General features: G+C 40.0%; 1 protein-coding gene across 1 annotated transcript in view; it reads left to right on the top strand.

Moving 5' to 3' along the window:
* The first annotated feature begins 4,354 nt into the window (after positions 1–4,354).
* Positions 4,355–24,775, top strand: part of LOC126203088 (translation initiation factor eIF-2B subunit gamma) — a 51,038-nt gene continuing 30,617 nt past the window's right edge. Inside the window, exons 1-4 of the mRNA XM_049937329.1 lie at positions 4,355–4,507; positions 6,267–6,437; positions 8,271–8,425; positions 15,225–15,387. Coding sequence (XP_049793286.1) covers positions 6,281–6,437; positions 8,271–8,425; positions 15,225–15,387 — 475 coding nt within the window. The 5' untranslated portion in view covers positions 4,355–4,507; positions 6,267–6,280. The remainder of the gene's footprint in view (positions 4,508–6,266; positions 6,438–8,270; positions 8,426–15,224; positions 15,388–24,775) is intronic.

Genomic DNA, 24,775 nt, shown 5'->3' on the forward strand with positions numbered 1-24,775 from the left:
GGAGGTGCCACTATTACACCATTAAGGGGCTCCAGAAAGGCTCAAAATCATGAAAAGTTCAATTTTTACTTTTTTGCGTTTTCTGAATCTGCAGACTATTACCTTTTAATAGATATATAATTTATTCAATTCCGAAGACTACAACTATTTTTAAATTTTTTTTGCAATGTATTCTACATGGGCGTGACCCACTGTGGCGCTGTTAAACTGCTGTCAAATGGTGTTATTATTAACGTCCGTGTTCACCAGGTACATTTTAGTGATGTGAGATAAAGTATGTGTTGTGGCTAACCTGTGATAGTTCAATATATATCGCTGGTGTGATTGTCGATTGTTTCATGTTTATTTACTCTGTCGTTATCTCGAAAATATTCGTAATTAATTATGTTTCTTGATTCTCTGTTTTGTTGAAGTATAATAATGAGTAAAAGTAAAGTTATTAGAAATCCTCTGAAGGCTTTTAAGAAAAGGAGAAATGTTGGAAAGCCAAAGGTATGTGTTATTACTGTAAACAATAAGGACTATAACCAAGTGAGTGAACCTAACCTCTCAAGTACACCTGCCCATAGCAGTCAAAGTGGGAAAGAAAATACTTCACAGAAGAAGCTTGGTTCAATTAGTGAAAACTATGAATGTTTTATGGGCGAATCGGATGTGAATGAAATATTTGATATGTCGGTTCTCAAAGGAATTTTTTCAAACTGTGTAAGATGTATTCATTGTAGTGAAGTTGGTCTGGAACTCTCCATAATAAAGCACGTAGGACTTGCTAGTGAAATGCAACTGAAATGTGATACGTGTTCATACATGACCACCTTTTGGAACAGTGTTGCAGTAACTGCAACTGAAGAAAATGGTAGCAAAATCTACGAACACAACATTAGATTTGTTTATTCCTTGCGTTCAGTTGGTAAGGGTGCTACTGCAGGTGCAATTTTCTGTGGCATCATGAATCTTCCAAATCTCCCAACCAAGTTTACGACCTATAATAAATTAATAGGGTCTAAAGTAGAAGATGTCTGTATAGAATCTATGAAGAACGCTGTGGAAGAGGCAGTAATGGAAAATAATGGTAACAGAGATTTGACTGCAGCATTCGATGGTACCTGGCATAAATGGGGACACACATCTCTTCATGGTGTAGTATCTGCCACCAGTATGTATACAGGGAAAGTTTTAGATGTAGCAGTAATATGAAAGTATTGTAGATGTCCACAAAAATATAAAGGTACACATGAAAATAATTGCAAACCTAACTATAGTGGCAGTAGTGGAGGAATGGAAGTGGCTGGTGTTGCCAGTATATTCCAGCATTCTGAGGCGTGTGATAAAGTGCGATATGTTAATTACCTTGGTGACGGTGATTCTAAAAGTTTCAAACACGTTCAAGGACTGAAGCCCTATGGTGATGATGTTGTAGTGAAGAAATTTGAGTGTATTGGACACGTACAGAAGCGAATGGGAACAAGACTTCTGCGACTGAAAGCTTTGTACAAAAAACAAAAACTCAGTGATGGTAAAGGGTTGGATGGGAAGGGAAGGTTAACTGACAGTGTAATTGACAAAATACAGAACTATTATGGAATGGCTATTAGGCAAAATACACAAAGTGTTGACGAAATGAAGAAGGCTGTTTGGGCTCTTTCTTTTTCATACTTCTTCAACCGATGAAAATCCCCAACATAGCTTGTGTCCCAAAGAAGAAGACAGTTGGTGTAAATATAACAAAGGATTGCTAACTGGTGAAGTGTACACTCATAAGCATAGTCTGCCTCATGCATTAATGGAGGTGATAAAACCTATTTTCAGAGACTTAGCAGCACCTGAACTGTTGAAAAAGTGTATTCGCGGAAAAACTCAAAACCCCAATGAAAGTGTAAATAGTGTTATATGGTCGAGAATCCCCAAGACTGTATTTGTTGGAATAGAAACACTTCACTTTGGTGTGTATGATGCTGTTGCGACTTTCAATGATGTCAACATTGTAAGGTGCAAGGTATTTAGAAATATGGGAATGAAGATAGGTTCTAACATGGTACGAGCGATGCTTGCTTTAGACAAGGAACGCCTTCGGGCTGCAGACAGGGCTGTAAAGAGTCTAGAAATACAAGCAAGAGTAAACAGGAGGAGGAACATGAGGAAGCTGGAGGAGGAGTTTGCAGAGGATGAAGATAATCCATCCTATGGACCTGGAATGCACTAAAAAGTTAATCCAATCTTTGTCGCTCGATTCCCAAAACTTTTATTTTCTCATACTAATTACATGTTTTCTAAGGATCTTCCAAACATATTTGTTTCAAACTTTCAATAAATGTTACACAGTACCTTCTGCATAATTTAACACAGCCTTTTTCCAAAAAACTGTATATTTTTGAATATATAAATAAAAAATTGCAAAAAAATGTTGTGAATTTTCATTACAATTGAAAAAAAATCATCTTTAATAACTGAACTAAAATTTTGTAAAATCCCTGTGTTAAGTTGTAGCCCATATTCCAATAAATAATCTGTAAAAAGTTCAACTTCCTACCTCAAATACTTTGTGAGGAAAGATGTAATTTATAAGCGTTATTTTAACATTGCAAGTATAGGGCGTTCCGGAGCCCCTTAATAGGGGAGCAGCAGGTGGAGACTCAACTCATTCCTGTATCTGGGTAGTATAGTGACGGAAGATGTTGGAGCTGGAGATGACGTGAAAAACTGCATTAAAAAGGCAAATGCTGCCTTTATACAATTGTATGCAATATGGAAAAATTGAAATATCAGGTACAAATAAAAAATCCGTATTTTTAATAAAAAATGTGAAGTCTGTCCTTCTGTACGCCAGTGAAAGCTGGAAAATGGATAAAAAGATAACGTCCCAGCTATAAAGCTACATAAATAGATGTCATTGGTGCATCATGAATATTTGGTGGCCAGAAAAAATATGTAATGAGGAGCTCTGGCGAATAACAAACCAGGTACCTATAGAAGACCATATACGAGAGAGAAAGCAGGGGTGGTTGTGGCACACATTGAGAAACCCAGAGGGAGCCATCGAGAAAAAAAGCATTGGTATGTAATCCCCAGGGAACAAGGAAGAGAGGAGGACCCAGGGGCATATGGAAGAGGACAGTGCAAGGGGAAGCAAATAGAGTTGGAAAGACCTGGGCAGAAATGAGGCAAATTGCAGATGATGTGTTCTCCTGGATGCCATATGCCCCCATAGGGGCCAAAGGAATTAAGTGAAGTAAATGATATATGAGATTCTGATTTTCACAGAGGAAGGAAGGAAGATTGGGTTTAACGTCCCGTCGACATCGAGGTCATTAAGGATAAAGCACAATCACGGATTGTGTCTAGGATGGGCAAGGAAATATGCTGTGCCCTTTCAAAGGAAGCATCCCAGCATTTGCATGGAATGATAGAGGGAAATTATGGAAAAACTAAATCTGGATGGCCGGACATGAGTTTGAAACATTGTCCTCATGAATGCGACGTGCAATGTGTTAATGACTATATCACCTCACTTGGCACAAGTTTTTGAGGGCAACTGCTTCCTGCATCAGTAGGAGACTGGACATAGGGCAGTGATGTGTTATATACTCACAGACTAAAACTATACAAGGAACTCCGCACTAAACGGGCATGAAATTTATAAATATAACCTGTAAGGACAAATGCGATCCAAATCTAAAAAATACTGAAGAAGACCTAGAAAAATATTTGAGAAATAAGTGCCATTATAGTGTAGAAAATTTCTTGAATGACGAGTATGTAACATGGCATTATCTTTAAAAAAAGTAGTAGTATTGTAATCATGGATTCTTTTTTAAATGATAACAATGTAAAATAATACCTACTTATTTGAAGAGCAACAACATATATATTGTAGCCTTAGATCAAGTTTATTAGTCTGTATTAAGTTTTAGGATTTGCAAGTCGCCTGTTTCACAATCTTTGATTGTAGGTGCCATGTTATGTCATAATAACAATTTGATTTGATCTGAATCACCTAATGGTCCGCACAGGCACAAAACCGCTACTCTACTGAAGATATCCTCTGCAGATACGGATGACACATTGTGTTACATAGCAGATCGCAAAAGACCATGGTCCGAAGTATTTTCGTAACTTTAACCTTACCGTCTGTTTCAGTACGCAGTTATTCAAATAGTCTATGTATGATATTTCCTGCTTCTTTTGTTAATATGTATCTTAACTGTCACAAATGCTTGGACGTTCACCTTCAAGATATGATCTATAGAAAATTTTAGATAGTTAGACTGAATGAACGATGTACGACAAAAAATGAAGTTGAATGGCGCCAGTATCAAATACAAGTTTGTCAAATGACAAAAGGGACTGATAATCGATTATGGAACAAAATATCGATTGTTTTGCCGGTTTGTTTATATTCGTTTGTAGCAGAAGAGCTGTAGCATATGTTGATGTTTACGTTAAATCTAGTGTTTGTCTTCTGAGGAATAAATCACCGTTTTCTTCACACTGTGGTTGAATTTACGCTGTGAGTTCTCACGAGATCGTGTTGTTTCGATTTTATTGGTGTTTTTGATTTTCATGAGTATCTGTTCATTGTCTAATCCGTACAATAACGTGCGGCTGGTTAGAAGATTACGATTAAATATCATCATCTTTGTTTATTGTTTACCAACAGTCGTTGGAAAACATACACAATTAAAATTTACGAAAAGATTTCAGAGTACAAATACACGTGTGATTGTTCACATTTATGGATGCGTTAGTTAGTTCACAATTCTTTTTATAGAGACTGTCTACTCTCAGAATTAATGGTTAAATTTCTCACAAGTTATTATATTTTGTACATAGTTTCATGTTAATATATTTAAAAATTTTATCTCATATATCCAGTGTGCTGTATCGCATGTCTAAGTCTTCGTACTTTTATAGTAATCAGCAATTCACATGCACATTGTGTTTGTGCTGAAATTTTCTTTCACTAAAAGTAGAAAGAGTTAAATATAGGAGAACAATACTTTAATGTCATCACCTCTTTACTTTGAGGCTGACATTGTTCTATGCTGGTGTAGCTTCTATATGCCCATCTGATTTCTTCTGCTACATAGACAATGTTTGTGCATTGAATGAGTTGACATGTAGGATAAGTCTTTGTGAGAGTATGCAAGCTGTTGTTTAGCTACAAAGAATGTTACTGATACACCAGAGATATAACTGTGGATATTTTATTCTGCGTTTGTTGTTCCATTATTCCCTTATTCATTCATATATGATGTATTGTCACTTCTTTGATTACCTACCACCATGCCCAGAAAGTAGGGGCAGCCTACCAAGATCCTTCCCACCCGCTACTACAATGTCCTCAACATCCTAGCGTGTCCCTATGCCACTCTCAGTCCCGAGCACTTGCCACAGGGATCATATCCCTGTGGAAGATCCAGGTGCTGTGTCAAATCCACCCAACCAACACTTTCTGTCCCAGTTCTCTCACAGGTTCGTTCTACCCCATTAGAGGCCAGGCCATCTGTGAAAGCAGCCATGTCATATACCAGATCTGCAGTAGTCAACACATCTTGCTATATTGTTATGATTACCAACCATCTATCCACCAGAATGGACAGCCACTGTCCAGTTGTGGAGAAGAGCAAAGTAGATCATACTGTGGCACAACACGCAGCTGAACATAACATGCTCGAATTCAATGGTTGCTTCACTACCCAATCCATCTGGATTATCCCCTCCACCACCAGCTTTTCCGAACTGTGCAGTTAGGAGTTATCCTTACAATACATCTCTGCTCCTGAAATTATCCCATCCTCAACCTACAATAACCTACTGTCTGCATGCTGTCTACCCAACAGTTTCCATCTCCTGTGTCCTGTCACCTCCTGCCCATTCTGATTTCCCCTCCCTCTTTGTGTGCTTTCCTTAGCCAACACACTCGCCCATCTCTCTAGCCTTTGTTGCTCCTCTCCTTTCTTTCCTCACAAAAGTCTCTGTTAAACCACCAGTCATACACGTAAACAATACTCTGGTGGATCACCAGAGCTACTTATATTCTATGTAATTAATACAATGCTTATCTCTTTTAAAGAAATGATTTGGTGACAAGATGGTATATATTGAGTAACAAAATGTTAATGAAATTGTCACTGCAGTAGCAAGTATGCTTAAAATTTTAGTGTTTGTAGTAGCATCATGTAATTCTGGCAATCTCAATATGTTGCAGTGTCAGGAGACACTTTTTTGTCATGAAAAGATTGAATTATTTTATTACATCTTCTCAGGAAACTAGAACAACATGATACCTCAAGAATTTCAAGTAGTCTTGCTTGCTGGGGGCAAAGGTTCTCGGATGACTGAGCTCACAGCCAGCAAACCTAAATGCCTTTTACCAATTGGCAATCGGCCTGTGATATATTACCCACTGCGCATGCTAGAGAAAGCTGGTTTCAAAGGTAATGTATGTTTTCATACTTTCACGTTGCATGCACGCTGTCAAATAACCATGAGGTTGAGGAAAAATCAGCATCAGTTATCCATATGTTATCATTAATCATTAGTTGCAGCAGATACATTTTACTTTGGTTCACCAAGGTGAAGCTAATTGTCTTTCACGTAATATGTACACCATGCAGACAGTGTTACTTTTTTTAAGCTGCATACCACAGTTGATTAAAATTAGTAAACATGTGGTAGATGCATTATTTCATGCTTATCAAACAAGTCTTGAAAATTACCTTCGAAAGGCAAAATTAATAGTAAAGAAAAAATTGTTCCTGCTTTTGGAACGATTAGTTTTTTCCTCAGTGAGGTAACAGGGAATGGTTGGGGATGTTAAAAAGGAGGGACAGGTCACTAAGGCCCCCTGAAAAGAGTCACACCTGTTGTGAACACGAGGGGACATAGGAGGTCAAAGATAGTGTATTGGTAAGTACTGTACCATCTTCAGTCTGGAGATGCTAAGAACAAATTGGAGAATAAAGGTGGATAGTGGAAGAGAAATAAATACTGACATAGGAGGGAAAGTAGATGAGACAGGAATTACAAAAACAACTGAATAAATAAATATAAAGTAGTAGTAATAATAAAAGGAATGAGAGAATTGCATATTGACGGGGGTTAACTCCAGTAGTGTAGCAGGCTGTGAGGATATGTTGAAAAGCACATTTCCATCATTGGAGTTGAGGGAAACTAGTATTAGGAGGGAGCATCCAAACAGTCCATGCGGTATAGGAGGCATAGAGGTGTTCTGACTCATGCTGCATAGAATTAACAAGAATTGGGTAACGGATGTCTATAAAACAAACGTATTTCTGTGTCCCTTAACATGCTTAATCAGTTTGTAGGTGGTCATTCTTATAAAGTGCTGTGCAGTGAACACATGTTAATTATCTAACAATGTGAGTAGTTTCACAGTTTGCTATACTGTTTATATTGTTGTATTTACCAATGGTGGGACTGAAGTAAGTGTTTGTGGGTGGGTCCATGAGGCAGGTTATGCACTGGGAAAAATTACAAAGGTGAGAACCTAGGGGTAGGGATAATAGACTGGGAATTTCATATGGTTTGAAGAGGATGATATAGAGGTTAGGAAGGCAACAGTGAGTGGTGTGGGGAGAATATCGAAGAGAGAGGATCTTATTTCAGAGCTTTATAAGTCACTGTCGCAGCAGAGTAATATATTGGGACATTTAAGGTCTGGGTGGTACTGTGTGACCAGTGGGGGATGGTGCTTCTGACTTTTTTGAAAGTGGAACTATGTTTCTGAGAGAATGAGAGGAGGTTGCTTCCCTGGAGATCTGGATATAGACAATATGTGTGGGCTAGCTTTATGAAAAGAAAACATGGCAAGGTGTAGATGCTAAGTGGCTTGGCGGTGGAGCAGTTGTGTTTGCCTTGGTGCATATGCTTAGGAAAGGAAGTGTTTGATGTGAAAGGAGTCATAGCTGTCAGAGTGGAGAGTTGTTTACTGGTCGGCTATATATGAAATGACTGGAAGTGGACATAGGAATGGAGTTGATGATAAGAGGGTTTTAACAAAATTCTGATTCCTCATCATTTCTTTCACCTGAAGGTTGGTATGAACTGTAAAACAACACCCATCTACGTACTTCATATGTATAAATCATTATGAAACACAAATGTTTACTGAAAATTTAATATCCTAATAAGTGGTTATGTAGAGTTTTGGTGAAATGGTAGGTTCTGCCAGTATTCAATGTTATTGTTATTTATTTTTCATTCTTGACTTAACATTGTATTGTAGCTGATCTGTGGGAATTTTTCAGAGGTTATTATTGTGGTGCTAGAAACTGTGCGCCAGGAAGTTCAGACAGCAGTAGATCAGTGTGGTTTGAAGATCCACCTTGATTGGGTGGGAATACCAGCTAATGAAGACTGGGGCACTGCTGAATCTTTGCGACATGTTAGTGAGAAGGTGAAGGTAAGTCACATTGCAGTAAAGTAAAAATTTACATTTCCTACAATTCTATTTCTCCAGTTTCAGTGTCACGGAGCTGGTGGCACAGTGATGAGACATTTGACTTGCCAGGATGGCACTTCAGATCCCATCCAAACATACGAATTTTCCGTACTTTCCCATAAGCACTTAATGCAGATGTGAGGATGATCCCAGCTGATTCCACATCCCCACCATTCCCCAATCTGAGCTAGTGCTCCATCTCTAATGATCTCATCATTGACAGGTTGTTAAATTGTAATCATGCTTTTTTTTTTCAGCCAGAAACTGCAACTGTATTAATTTTGCTCACTGCAGTTGTGGCGTATCAAACATATATTGATCAACCAAAATGTTATGATCACTGCCCACCATGAGATTGAATGCCACAGGGTGGTGTTGCAGTCACATGACACATTACGGTCATATCGAGATACACCCTCATCCTGGTGAATGGCTGCTCAAAACATGCATTGTGCTGCTCATTCAGGCCAGTGGGAGCAGTATTGTGCTGTGGCATCTTCTTGCAGGATAACTGTCCATGCTGCAATACCAGAACCATGCTTGTGAAATGAAGTTGATGTCTTTGCTTACCAAATCTGCGTGGTCTAAACCCAGTGGAACACACCCAGAATGCCAATTGCAGGACCTGAGTGTTAACATCTGGTATCACATACCTCAGGAAACCTACCAAGGATTGGTTGAATCCATGCCAGGCAGATTCTCTGCTGTATTGCTTTCCAAAATGTCAATCAACATGCCATTACACAAGTGGTTTTATTTGGCTGATCTGTATATGTAATTGTGCCAATGTAATGTTTCTTGAGAAAGAATAACCAGGCGTGATCACAAACCTTGTGACAGCAAAAAGGTAAATGGCAACAATGTAGAGATGAAGATGGAAAATAAAATAAAGCCTTTTGTGATAGGAAAGTAGGGTACACATACAAGATCCAGTTGTCTTAGTAATCCAGTTACCACCATTACAGCAGTCCTGTAATTTGCCATGCTTGTCCAGAGGGAAGGCAACTTGTGAAAAATGCATCTCATTTATCAACTGCAATGCATCTACATCTACGTGGTTACTCTGTAATTCACACTTAAGTGCCTGGCAGAGGGTTTATTGAACCATTTCATACTACTTCTCTACCATTCCACTCTTGTATGGCGCGTGGGAAAAAGAAACACCTAAATCTTTCCTTCGAGCCTTGATCTCTCATTTTATTATGATGATCATTTCTCCCTACATAGGTGAGTGTCAACAAAATATTTTCACATTCGGAAGAGAAAGTTGGTGATTGAAATTTTGTAAATAGATCTTGCCACAGAGAAAACCGCCTTTGCTTCAGTGACTGCCACCCGAACTTGTGTATCATATCTGTGACACACTCACCCCTATTGCACGATAACATGAAACGAGCTGCCGTTCTTTTCACTTTTTCAGTGTCCTCCGTCAATCCTACCTGGTAAGGAACCCATATCGGGCAGCAATATTCCAGCAGAGGATGGACAAGTGTAATATAGGCTGTCTCTTTAGTGGGTTTGTCGCATGTTCTAAGTGTCCTGCCAACAAAGCACAGTCTTTTTTTCACCTACATGGTCTTTCCAGTTTAAGTTGCCCGTAATTGTAATTCCAAGGTGTTTAGTGAAATTGACAGCCCTTAGATTTGTGCGATTTATCGTATACCCAAAATTTATCAGGTTTCTTTTAGTACCTACGTGGATGACCTCGCACTTTTCTTTGTTTAGTGCCAATTGCCACTTTTCGCCCATACAGAAATTCTCTCTAGATCATTTTATAATTGGAATTGATCATCTGATGATTTTACTAGACGGTAAATTACAGTGTCATCTGTAAACAATCTAAGGGGGCTGCTCAGATTATCACCTAGATCATTTATATAGATCAGAAACAGCAGAGGGCCTATGACACTACCTTGCCGAATACCAGATATCACTTGTGTTCTACTCGATGATTTACCGTCGATCACTGCGAACTGTGACCTCTCTGAGAGGAAATCACGAATCCAATCCCGCAACTGAGATGATACTCCATATGCATGCAATTTGATTAATAGTCGCTTGTGAGGAACGGTATCAAAAGTCTTCTGGAAATCTAGTAATATGGAATCGATCTGAGATCCCTTGTCGACAGCACTCATTACTTCATGGGAAAGACCTGTGTTGCACAAGAACAGTATTTTCTGAATCCGCATTGGTTATGTATCAATAAGTCATTTTCTTCAAGGTGATTCATAATGTTCGAGTACAGTATATGCTCCCAAATCCTACTGCAAATTGAGGTCAGTGATGTTGTTGTTGTGGTCTTCAGTCGTGAGACTGGTTTGATGCAGCTCTCCATGTTACTCTATCCTCTGCAAGCTTCTTCATCTCCCAGTACCTGCTGCAGCCTACATCCTTCTGAATCTGCTTAGTGTATTCATCTCTTGGTCTCCCTCTACAATTTTTACCCTCCAATACTAAATTGGTGATCTCTCGATGTCTCAGAACATGTCCTACCAACCGATCCCTTCTTCTAGTCAAGTTGTGCCACAAGCTCCTCCCCAATTCTATTCAATACCTCCTCATTAGTTATGTGATCTACCCATCTAATCTTCAGCATTCTTCTGTAGCACCCCATTTCGAAAGCTTCTATTCTCTTCCTGTCTAAGCTATTTATCGCCCACGTTTCACTTCCATACATGGCTACACTCCATACAAATACTTTCAGAAACGACTTCCTGACACTTAAATCTATACTCGATGTTAACAAATTTTTCTTCTTCAGAAACGCTTTCCTTGCCATTGCCAGTCTACATTTTATATCCTCTCTACTTCGACCATCATCAGTTATTTTGCTCCCCAAATAGCAAAACTCCTTTACTACTTTAAGTGTCTCATTTCCCAATTAAATTCCCTCAGCATCACCCGACTTAATTCGACTACATTCCATTATCCTCGTTTTGCTTTTGTTGATGTTCATCTTATACCCTCCTTCCAAGACACTGTCAATTCCGTTCAACTGCTCTTCCAAGTCCTTTGCTGTCTCTGACAGAATTACAATGTCATCGGCGAACCTCAAAGTTTTTATTTCTTCTCCATGGATTTTAATACCGACTCCAAACTTTTCTTTTGTTTCCTTTACTGCTTGCTCAATATACAGATTGAATAACATCGGGGAGAGGCTACAACCTTGTCTCACTCCCTTCCCAACCACTGCTTCTCTTTCATACCCCTCGACTGTTATAACTGCCACCTGGTTTCTGTACAAATTGTAAACAGCCTTTCGCTCCCTGTATTTTACCCCTACCACCTTCAGAATTTGAAAGAGAGTATTCCAATCAATATTGTCAAAAGCTTTCTCTAAGTCTACAAATGCTAGAAACGTAGGTTTGCCTTTCCTTAATCTTTCTTCTAAGATAAGTTGTAGGGTCAGTATTGCCTCACGTGTTCCAATATTTCTATGGAATCCAAACTGATCTTCCCCGAGGTCGGCTTCTATCAGTTTTTCCATTCGTCTGTAAAGAATTTGCGTCAGTATTTTGCAGCTGTGACTTATTAAACTGATAGTTCAGTTATTTTCAGATCTGTCAACACCTGCTTTCTTTGGGATTGGAATTATTATATTATTCTTGAAGTCTGAGGGTATTTCGCCTGTCTCATACATCCTGCTCACCAGATGGTAGAGTTTAGTCAGGGCTGGCTCTCCCAAGGCTGTCAGTAGTTCTAATGGAATGTTGTCTACTCGGGGGCCTTGTTTCGACTCAGGTCTTTCAGTGCTCTGTTAAACTCTTCACGCAGTATCATATCTCCCATTTCATCTTCATCTACATCCTCTTCCATTCCCATAATATTGTCCTCAAGTACATCGCCCTTGTATAGGTTCTCTATATACTCCTTCCACCTTTCTGCTTTCCCTTCTTTGCTTAGAACTGGGTTTCCATCTGAGCTCTTGATATTCATGCAAGTGGTTCTCCATTCTCCAAAGGTCTCTTTAATTTTCCTGTAGGCAGTATCTATCTTACTCCTAGTGAGATAAGCCTCTACATCCTTACATTTGTCCTCCAGCCATCCATGCTTAGCCATTTTGCACTTCCTGTCGACCTCATTTTTGAGATGTTTGTATTCCTTTTTGCCTGCTTTATTTACTGCATTTTTATATTTTCTCCTTTCATCAAATAATTTCAATATTTTTTCTGTTACCCAAGGATTTTTACTAGCCCTCGTATTTTTACCTATTTGATCCTCTGCTGTCTTCACTATTTCATCCCTCAAAGCTACCCATTCTTCTTCTACTGTATTTCTTTCCCCCATTCCTGTCAATTGTTCTCTTATGCTCTCCCTGAAACTCTGTACAACCTCTGGATCTTTCAGTTTATCCAGGTCCCATCTCCTTGATTTCCCACCTTTTTGCAGTTTCTTCAGTTTTAATATACAGTTCATAACCAATAGATTGTGGTCAGAGTCCACATCTGCCCCTGGAAATGTCTTACAATTTAAAACCTGGTTCCTGAATCTCTGTCTTACCATTATATAATCTATGTGATACCTTTTAGTATCACCAGGGTTCTTCCATGTATACAACCTTCTTTTATGATTCTTAAACCAAGTATTAGCTATGATTAAATTATACTCTATGCAAAATTCTACCAGACGGCTTCCTCTTTCATTTCTTAGCCCCAATCCATATTCACCTACTATGTTTCCTTCTCTCCCTTTTCCTACTCTTGAATTCCAGTCACCCATGACTATTAAATTTTCGTCTCCCTTCACTACCTGATTAATTTCTTTTATCTCATCATACATTTCATCAATTTCTTCGTCATCTGAAGAGCTGGTTGACATATAAACTTGTACTACTGTAGTAGGTGTGGGCTTTGTGGTTATCTTGGCCACAATAATGCGTTCACTATGCTGTTTGTTGTAGCTTACCCGTACTCCTATTTTTTTTATTGTTATTAAACCTACTCCTGCATTACCCCTATTTGATTTTGTATTTATAACCCTGTATTCAGTTGACCAAAAGTCTTGTTCCTCCTGCCACCGAACTTCACTAATTCCCACTATATCTAACTTTAACCTATCCATTTCCCTTTTTAAATTTTCTAACCTACCTGCCCGATTAAGGGATCTGACATTCCACACTCCGATCCGTAGAACGCCAGTTTTCTTTCTCCTGATAACAACGTCCTCTTGAGTAGTCCCCACCCGGAGATCCGAATGGGGGACTATTTATACTCCGGAATATTTTACCCAAGAGGATGCTATCATCATTTAATCACACAGTAAAGCTGCATGCTGTTTGCAGTACCAGAACAGCAAGGCCATTTTGGTTAGTGTTACAAGGCCAGATCAGTCAATCATCCAGACTGTTGCCCCTGCAACTACTGAAAAGGCTGCTGGCCCTCTTCAGGAACCACACGTTTGTCTGGCCTCTCAACAGATACCCCTTCCGTTGTGGTTGCACCTACGGTACGGCTATCTGTATCATTGAGGCACGCAAGCCTCCCCACCAACGGCAAGGTCCATGGTTCATGGTCAGTGATATGGGTCTGTAATTCAGTGGGTTACTCCTATTTCCATTCTTGAATATTAGTGCGACCTGTGCTACCTTCCAGTCTTTAGGAACAGACCTTCTGTCAAGTGAGGGGTTGTATATGATTGCAGTCGCTGTGCATCTTTGTATGTGAGCATGATGATTATCAGAACTGGTCACATGGTTTAAATGTTGTTATCACACTGTACCAGTGACACTGTCCACTGTCTAGCACCTGTTACAAAGCAGGGTGCACAGCTCAGTGGAACGTGCTGAAACTGTTTCAAAGATTGTTTCATCTATGTCGTAGCACTGCTTCCCCTCACCCCACCCCATTTTCTTGTATAGCTCACAACCATGGTGCAGGAAGGAACTGAGCCATCAACACGTCCCAAAGTAATGCTGCAGTTATGTCCCTGTTCTCTATTAGACCCTGTCCACATACTAAGTGAGGTAGCACAGTATTTAAGGAATAAGACTCGCACATGTAATGAGCAGCATTAAAATTCCCATCAAATTTTATGATTTCTGTGGTTCTGTAAATCAAGGAAGGCAATTGTTGGGACTGTTCCTTTGAAAATGACCCTGTCAATTTCCTTCAGTATCCTTGTCTAACAATCTGAACTTGTTCTTCATCTGTATTGACCTTGTCATTGATGGAGCATTGCATGCTGATCTTGTTCCTTTCTATCTTGTCATCTGTGGGTGCCACATTTTCATTCCTCTCGTATTTTATTTAACTTTATTTTTATTCTTGCCTTGCCACATACTTAAAATTTTGATAGCAAAACTGTGCAGAAGGGGGTGAGAGTACAATTCTGAAAACCCGTCTCATCCTGTGAAGAAATGCACATAGAAGTGCTGAAAACAAAGCATTTTGGAAGATTTCATGAAAAATGGAAAAATTAATTCTGTGCTCTGCAGTAAATTGCATGTAGGTATGTCTGTCAACCATGACTTGGAGAGCAGCATCTGTAATATAGTTGATTTTTATGAATACATAAATTAATATACATTATTTTTTGTTTGTCAGCTGCTTTGAGAAAAGTTTAATGTGTTTAATTTCTTGGTGTAAAAACCCTGTGAGCGACTATTTGTTCTACACGCTTTAATTACAGCAGAAATTCAACTACTTAAGTACAATAAAAGAAAATATTCCATGAAAAATAAAATAATTGTTATTTTTATTCATATCCAAATACAACTAAGCTGCTTCATTTTTAATCTGTTCTCATTTTCTTGTTGCAGTCAGACATCATTGTCATGAGCTCTGATCTGGTCACAGACTTCAACATTGAGAATGTGCTGGATGTTTTTAGAAAACATCAGGCTTCTATTGCCAGTGTCTTTTTCCAGTCACCTCCCGATGTTGGAGCACTACAGACTGGTCCGAAACAGAAATACAGGCCAGGTATATGACACTTGTACCTATAACAGCAAGGCACTGAAGGAGCCTGTCTACTCTTTTGGAGTCCCTGGAATGAATGTCAGTCATTAAGCAATGTGATGTGGTATAGTAGAGTAATATTAAAGAAAAAAGTGATCTAGCAGCTTGCTTTTATGTATAAAGAGTCATGTAGTTCCCACACTTCTCCTTTGTGCATATTTAAAGATTATGCACCTCAGAAGATTGTGATGCATGTGCCGGTATCTCAAGCATAGAGAAAAGTTTATAATCGAATAGTTTTATATGTTGACTTGTGAGAGAACTGATACTTTTGCTCGTCCTGTCTGGTGGCACATGGCCAATTAGAGATATAATTCTTTTGAGTGTTATCACAATGAAGTTAAATCTTTGGACAAAATGGGTAAGGCAGCAGATTCTTCATTTATTATAATTAATATAAACATTTATTTCCAGCTTCGTATAATTGCTGTCCCAGATAAGACCTGATTTAATTATAAAATGTTATTTCTGTAATTATTCTCAATGGCCATGAATTTCTTTTAATAATTTACATCTTTGAAGTGAAGGGATTGTAATGAAATGTGTACACATTGTTTTATATTATAACATTTTTACTTTTAACACTCAGAATTATACACATACCTTTTTCTAAGCTGAGAATACTCTTCGAACAACTAAAAATGAGTGAATGAGTGGTATTTTACAATGGTTGTTTTAACAGTGCATGCAAAGAGTTCATTAGATTTTGTAAATAAACATGATGACTTTGCACCATTATCTGAAATATCTGCAGTGTTATTACACCATCAGCTTTACAGCAGTTGATGTCATTAGGCTCACCTGAAAATATGCTAGGGGAAGGATGTGTTACAATCTTTGTTTCCTACATGTATACAATGCTCTGAAAGCCACCATACAGTGCATGATAGAGGGTAACCTGCACCACTGTTAGTCATTCTCTTTCCTGTTCCATTTGCAGATGGAGTGAGGAAAAACAACATGTCAGTATGCTTCCATATGAGCTCTAATTTCACTTATTTTGTCTTCACGGTGACAGTCTGAAACAAGTGCCAGTTCTCTAGATTTACTCAGTAGTGTTTCAAGAAAAGAACATCTTCTTCCCTTCAGGATTCCCACTGGAGTCCACGGATCATTCCATTAAACTTGCATGTTCATTGAACCCGTCAGTAACAAATCTAGCAGCATGCTTCTGAAGTGCTTTGATATCTTCCTTTAATTGGACCTGGTGGTGATCCCGAACACTCAAGCAGTGCCCAAGAATGGATTGTGCAAGTGTTTTGTACACAGACTCATTAAAGTTTCCTTGAATTCTCCCAAAAGTCCACCATTTGCTTTCCCTGCAACTGGCTTTCATGTGGACACTCACTTTCAGCATTATGTCTGTATGTTTAATTGATGTGATTGTGTCAAGAAACACAGCACTAATACTGAATTCGATCATTACAAGATTGTTTTTCCTACTCATCTTCATTACCTTACATTTTTTCACATTTAGGGCAATCTGTCATTCATCACACAAAACAAAAATTCTATCCGAGTCATCCTGTATCCTCCTACAGTGACTCTAAGACTACACTTTCCTAAACACTACAGCATCATTGAAAAATACTCGCAGAGGGCTGCTCACCCCATCAGTTGGATCATTTATGTTTGTATGTCCCTGTGGCACTCCTGAAAATACCTTTGTCTCCATTTAACATGTGCTCTCCAGGACAATGTACTGAGTTCTATTAATGAAAAATTCTTTGAGGTCTCACATATTTGAGAACCTGTTCCAGATATTTGGATCTTTATTAACATTCAGCAGAGTGTTACTATGTTAAATACATTTTGGAAATATAGGAATATGGAATTTGCCTGTTGTCCTCCATTCATGGTTCATATCGCTTGAGAATAGAGTATGCTGGGTTTTGTGGGAGTGATGCTTTCTAAATAATTGTTGATGTGTGGATAGAAGCTTTTCCCTTTCAAGGAAATTTATTATATTCAAATTTATGATATACTAAAGGATTCTGCAGAAAATCAAGATTAAGAATTTTAGTCTGGAATTTTTCTGGTCTGGTCTTTTGCTGTGCACTTTTTTCCATCTCTGCTGGACTTCCCACTGAGAAAGGGGGGGGGGGGGGAACTCTTATAAAATCTACCATTCAGCAATTGCTTCAGTATCTGCTTTTATAGAAAGCAAATGAGACAGTGTATTTTGGCTTCAGTTTGTTATAACTCTTGAGATACAGACACCATAATAATACAGAGTCTCCCACTCAACCTCCCTGATTTCAAAGACCCAGGAAAAAAGCCACAGTAAATATGTCAATGAAAAATGCACCACATCATAGAGCATCTCAAAGAATTTATATTCCTGCATCAGAAGTGCCAAGTATCGTCACCATTGTGCAGTATGGTCGCATGAAGTGAAAATAGCAACTCCATGCAGCGCAAGTAAGCAGTAGTGTGGTTTGCAGAAACAAAATTGCCGATTACTGTTCAAAGAAATTATCGTCGTGTGTATGAATGTGATCCAGCTGATGTGAAAACAATTAAGGAATGGCATAGGAAATTTCTGGCAACAGAAAGTGTTCTGAAACATTCTGGTGGTGCACGTTTATCGAGTTTCAGAAGAGACGGTGGAGGACATCAGACAAACATTTCCCAGAAGCCCATGTAAGTCAATTCGTCAAGCATCTACACAACTTGATGTACCTTGATGAACATTGCATTGTGAAGTCCACCAGCGTCTTCGTATGTGTGCTTACGAAGTGCAAATTCTGCAACATCTGACGCCAAACGACAAGCCATGCCGACAACAATTTGCTACGGGTATATATGCTGCAGCGTATTGATATGGATGCCAGATTCCTGGAAAGATGTTTATTCTCAGATACGGCAACCTTTCATCCATCAGGAAGGGTTAATAGGCATAATGTTTGGATTTGGGGTTCGCAAAATCTGCACATTGTCACTGAACATGTTCGTGATAGCCCTAAACTAAACGTCTGGTGCAGGCTAATGCACGATAGGATTGTTGAATGTTTCAGAACACTTCCTGTTGCCAGAAACTTCCTATACCATTCCTTAATTGTTTTCACATCAAGTGGATCACATTCATACACACAACAATAATTTCTTTGCACAGTAATCGGCAATTATGTTTCTGCAAACCACACTACTGCTTGTGCGTGCTGCTGTGGAGTCACCTTTTTCACTTCATGCGACCATGCTGCACTCTGGCAAAGATGCTTGGCACTTCTGACACGGGAATATAAATTCTTTGAGATGCTTTACGATGTGGTGCATTTTTCATTGTTGTATCTACTGTGTGTGTGTGTGTGTTTTCCCCTCTGTGTCTTTGAAATCAGGGAGGTTTGAGTGGGACACCCTGTATTATCAGGACTGAACATCCTGCAATGTTCTCAAACATTAACAGTGGCATTGTACTGTGGTATTTTGTTTAACAGCACAGAATTTGTATAATTTCATGCATTGTAAAGTTTACTGATGATGTTTGTATCCAGAAGGAATTGTTTCAGACTTGATAGGGAAATCTTTTGTTAATCTTTCATTACGTTGCTCTGCAGTGGAGGTAATGGACGAGTGCACCTCCATGTTTTTTATTTCTGTACTGGAATAGGCCACGACAAGGAGTGCTGGTGTGTAGGGAAAAGAGATCCAAAGTCATTAATTAGTGTCACATTTTTTGTATTTTTGTCAGTATAACACATACATAATTACTTAAGCAAGTATGTGTACTGAGTTTTCTGTCAATTCCATTAATAAATTTTTCCAGCACGCACCTGGGTGAAACAGCAAGTATTCATCTAGTGGAGAGCTACTAGCCAAGAAAATATTATGAAATTCTAAAGCATGTTAAATGGGTGACTAATTTTTCTTGATTGATCTGGTGGATAAAATCTTCATGGTTATGTTACTTGCTACAAAACTGAGACAGTTTTTTCAACATTTTTTTCTGTGGAGGTAGAAAGTAGGAGAGAGAAAGAGAGGGGGAGGGGAGGGGGGGGAGAGAGAGAGAGAGAGAGAGAGAGAGAGAGAGAGAGAGAGAGAGAGAGAGAAGGGAATGAAACTTCCCCTTCATAGTTGTGCAAACTAAACATGAAGAAGATGCCAACTAAATTGCTCTGTGTATCGGAAAACTACACGCTTTGACACATATCAAAATGAAAGCTGTATATTAGAAACATGTTCATGTCACACCAATGATTGCACTGGAAACCATAGAAAGCTAAGATAACAACATAACCATGAAGATTTTATCCACCAGATCAATCAAGAAAAATTAGTCACTCTTTAACATGCTTTAAAATTTCATAATATTTTCTTGGCTAGTAGCTCTCCATTAGATGAATACTTGCTGTTTCACCCAGGTGCGTGCTGGAAAAATTTATTAATGGAATTGACAGAAAACTCAGTACACATACTTGCTTAAGTAATTATGTATGCGTTATGCTGACAAAAATACAAAAAATATTAATGAAGTAACAAAGCTTTGAGCCTTTATGGAAAATTTACTCTTATACGGATCTAAGAAGGAAGAGGTAGGGTAAAGTGTTTGTACTGTTAGGAAAAACAGTAAAGATAAGAAGTGACAAATTACTCAAACCTGCATATAAAAGAGTTGTTTGACCAAAGGAATGAAGAGAGGCAACCACATCCATACAGCTGAGACATTTTGTAGTGGGTAAGCACATGAGCCAGAAATAAGATGTGAGCACATACACACTACTGCATTCTCCTGGCATTGCACCCAGAAAGAGATGAAACTTTTACTTAGATGTATGGAGGGGATAAGGACTTAGGATTGGAAAATATTATGAATACTATGCCAGAGAAAGTTCATCCCAGTTATGAGCTGAGGTAATTGTGTGTGGTTCACTGAGACTGAAAAAAAGGCATATTTTATTTTTTGTTTCCTTTTTGTGTCAAGTTCTTTAAACTGGTGTCCACATTTACTTATTTGTCTATCTGCTGTTTTCTTTTAATTTGCTATCATGGTTTTAAAATAGGCTGCATGTTACACATAATGTTGTGTATATGAATATAAAGCATCATACATTAACATAACATTCAAAATGTGTTTATGTACCTCATCATTATATTGTTTGGGGAGGTAAATGAAATCTATAAGAGGGAAGAGGACATGGCAGAGAGGGATTAGTAGTTACATGGCAAGAGGGAATAAAAAGATCTACAGATTACTCTGTGGCCACGTGGCTTGTAAGAACAGTATGAAATCAAAAAACCACTGACAAAATTTCTGAAAATGTTGTCCCCTGCAGGTCCGGGGATTAGAATAGGCCTGAGGTATTCCTGCCTGTCGTAAGAGGCGACTAAAAGGAGTCTCAAATGTTTTGGCCGTCTGAGATGGTCCACTGTAGGGTTTGACCTCCATTCTCCAAAATTTTTCTGAAGAGCGAGCCACTTGGGGAAGGGCATCTTACATGGTGCATCATGTCCATTGTGCACTGATATCTTTAGCATACTTTATCGTCTTGGATTTGCAGTTCCAATCATTCTCCAGCTGTTCGGCAAAGAATCCTTCCTTGTTGCAATTTCCTCCATCCACTGTGCAGTGTCGTTTTCTATGACGACGATCATTGCCTTCTTTGCACCTCGTATCCAGAACAGTAGCCACCTCATATGCAGCACGGTAGCCAGTCCATTGTGGTGGGGACGCCATGTGCCCTATGGTTGTAGCCCCATGACTGCACAGGGATTGCTCTGCTGATGCCTGTGGCATTAACTCCCCACATATGCCAAGAAGTAGATGCACATCTACGTGGGGCATCAGGACTCCTGGCAGTGGCCATCCTGCCAGGTGGCCTTTGATGAGGTTGGATGGCGCCCGGAGGGAGAGCCCCTGGTCGGAGTGGGTGGCATAGGACAGATGACACGCCATGAAGCAAACAATATCATCTCTTTCTGGTGGTCAAACATCAGCAGCCTCTAAGCATTCCGAGGTCTCAATTTAATGCAAAGAAGTATGATCCCAAATTGTTCCCCTTCCTGGCCAAGCTATGGGAGGAATGCCAGGCTAAAGGTGGAAGCAAACCTTATTCGCACCAGTACATTGTATGTACAAGAGCTGATGGGGAATCCTTTATGTTGATGAAGCCTCAGTTTTTTGTGGAGTATTTAGAGGATAAGTCTGGGGAGGTGGAGCGATTGTCCAAAATGCGATCTGGGTCAGGCTTGATAAAAAAAGCACCCTCTGCCCAGTCACAGGCATTACTTACTTGTGACAAGCTGGGGGATGTTTCTGTTTCCATCACAGCCCATAAGAGCTTAAATTGGTCCAGGGTATTACATTTCACAGGGACCTTCTTTTGCAGTCAGATGACAAACTGCACCCCAGCCTAGAGCGAAGAGGGGTATTATATTTCACAGGGACCTTCTTTTGCAGTCAGATGACTACCTGTGCACCATCTTAGAACGTCTGGCGCATCTATAGGGGTCTGAAGGATAATCGTATGTCCACTGGGTGCCTTCATCTTGGCCTTTGAGGGTGATACATTTCCTAGTGATGGTATACTGCTGTAATGTAAAGCTATATATCCCTCCCCCGATGCTGTGCTTTAAGTGCTAGAAGTTCAGGCATATGTGTCCCCGCTGTACTTCCAGTGTCACATGTTGCAATTGTGGTTGTCCATCACATCCCGGTACTCAATGTGCCCCGTCTCCCATTTGTGTCAGCTGTAGTGAGCAACATTCCCCTTGCTCGCCTGACTACAGGATTCTACAGAAATAAAGAAAAATCATGGAATACAAGATCCTGGACCAACTGACCTACACTGAGGCTAAGATGAAATTTGGAAGGCTACATCTTGTGTGCATGACATCCTCTTATTCCGCCACTACAACAACGGTTCCAGCCCCATCAGTTCCACCATTTATAGTTGGCCCACAGGGCTGCAAACCTACACCTACCCCCTTAATGGTGGTGAGGGGGGGGGGGGTCGCAATCTTATCCCTGTTGCTCCCACACCACCTGCTTCGGGAACAATGCCTCCCCAACCATCGGGGATATCAGTGGGAAAGAGGACACCTGCCAGTGGCTGAAGCATTCACAGGCAGCTGGTCACAGGGCCTCAAGATCCTCCTCAGTCCGTGAGACTGAATCAGTCAAGCCCTCCCAGCCAGAGAAACCCAAGGAGCAGTGAGAGAAATCTAAAAAGAAGGAGATCCCAAGGACAAATAAATTGCAGTGGCACCCGCACCACTGCTGCCTACAAGCTCTCCATCTGAGGATAAGGTGGAGATTCTGGTGTTTGCAGAGGATCTAGATCTCACCAGACCCTCAGACACAGTGGATATAGAATGCACAGGTACTCAGTCGGTAGCAGCAGGTGACCCTGAGGCATAAACTGCTTCCTTGATTGCTTCGTGCCTTCCCAGCCTCACAATGACAACATTCTCCAGTGAAATTGCGACGGTTTCTTCCACCACCTGGCCGAACTGCAACAACTGCTAAGCCTTACACCTGCTTTCTGCATTTACCTCCACAAAACCTGGTTCCTGACAATATGGACCCCTGCCCTTCATGGCTATAGGGGATATTACAAAAACCATAGCGAATATGATTGAGTGTCAGGTGGAGTTTGCGTCTATGTCCTTCACTTGCTATGTAGCGAACCTCGAAGCTGTGGCTGTCAGGATTATGACAACACAGGAAATAACTATCTGCAATGTATATCTTCCTGCTATGGTACCATACCCCTGAACATATTGGCTGCACTGATTTGTCAACACCCTAAATCTTTTTTACTTTTGGGAGATTTTTAATGCCCATAACACCTTGTGGGGTGGCACCAAGCGTACTGGCCAAGGTAGAGATGTCGAAAATTTACTGTCTCAACTTGACCTGTGCCTCTTAAGTACTGAGGCCCCCATACATTTATGTGTGGCTCATGGTACTTACTCAGCCATTGATTTATCACTTTGCAGCCCAGGCTTTCTCCAATCTATCCACTGGAGAGCCCACGATGACTTGTATGGTAGTGACCACTTCCCCATCTTCCTGTCACTCCCCCAGCATCATTCCTGGACACCTACATAGATGGGCTTTAAATGAGGCAGACTGGGAGGCTTTCACCTCTGCCATCACCGTTGAATCTCCCCCATACAGTAACACTGATGTGGTTGTTGAGCAATTCACCAGAACGATCATTTCTTCGGCAGAAAATACGGTCCCTTGTTCCTTAGGGTGCCCCTGGTGAAAGACAGTACTTTGATGGTCGCTGGAAATAGCTGATGCCGTTAAAGAGTGTAGGTGGGCTCTACAGTGACATAAGTGGCACCCTTTCCTGAGGCACCTAATAGCTTTTAAATGGCCCCGTGTCCATGTTCGCCAGCTCATAAAAAGAGAGAACAGTAGTGTTGGGAGAGTTATGTTTTGATCATTGGGTACCATATATCGCCTTCACCTGTCTGGACGAAGACCAGATGTGTTTTTGGTGACCAGACGCTGACAGGTGTCCCTGGCATTAACACCAACGGCGTGTTATCTACTGACGCAAACGCAATTGCTGAGCACATTGCTGAGCCCTTTGCTTGAGCCTCTGCGTTGGAGAGTGGCTGGTTTATCCTTTTTATTCTTGTGATCAGCCAGCGACAGCCATCTGCGTCCATGTTTTAATCCCTTCTACATGTTTCTTGCGTCTCTCTGCGGTTTTCTTGTTCAATTTTGTTCATTATAGTATTTGTTGCCCTTCTATCATTCTTTTGGGTTTTCTTTTCTTCTGGTTTTCTGGCCATAAGTCTCATTTGTTTTATTCTTTCCCTTGTGAGAGGGACCAATGATCAAGCAGTTTGGGCCCTCCCCCCCCCCCCCCCCCCCCCATCCTTTATACCAACCAAGCAGCCAGTCTGAAAATGTTCAAGGATATTTTCTAAGTATTTTGATATTTGGACCAGTGGTCTGTAATGGCTTATTATAGAGTAATAACGTAATTATGGTTTATTTGATTTGTTGCCCCCAGTTACCTCTATTTCCATGCAGAGACCTTCACAGCAGGCAAAAAGCTTGTAATAGACAATCATGAAAAGCACTGAGCAATGTGAAAGGTATTGTGATGTAATTCTCATCATTGCAAGAAGAATTCAGCATAGCTTTATTTTGACAGTCTTCGATTGCTTTTAGTGAACCCATACATATGGTACATAACAGGCAGTTCATCAGTAAGCTTACCCATACTGCTGAGTATAACTGTAAACATAAATAAATACTGCCTACAATCCAACCCGAGACAAAACCAAGCAGTACTGGTTGCAAGATTGAGGTCAAAGACCAAACTTGGTATTACTGCTGTCAACAGCAAGTATTGTGAGTGAGTGGAAAAGATTCATTTCCCAAACATGA

This window comes from Schistocerca nitens, chromosome 9 (genome assembly GCF_023898315.1).
Source record: "Schistocerca nitens isolate TAMUIC-IGC-003100 chromosome 9, iqSchNite1.1, whole genome shotgun sequence".
Lineage (NCBI taxonomy): Eukaryota > Metazoa > Arthropoda > Insecta > Orthoptera > Acrididae > Schistocerca > Schistocerca nitens.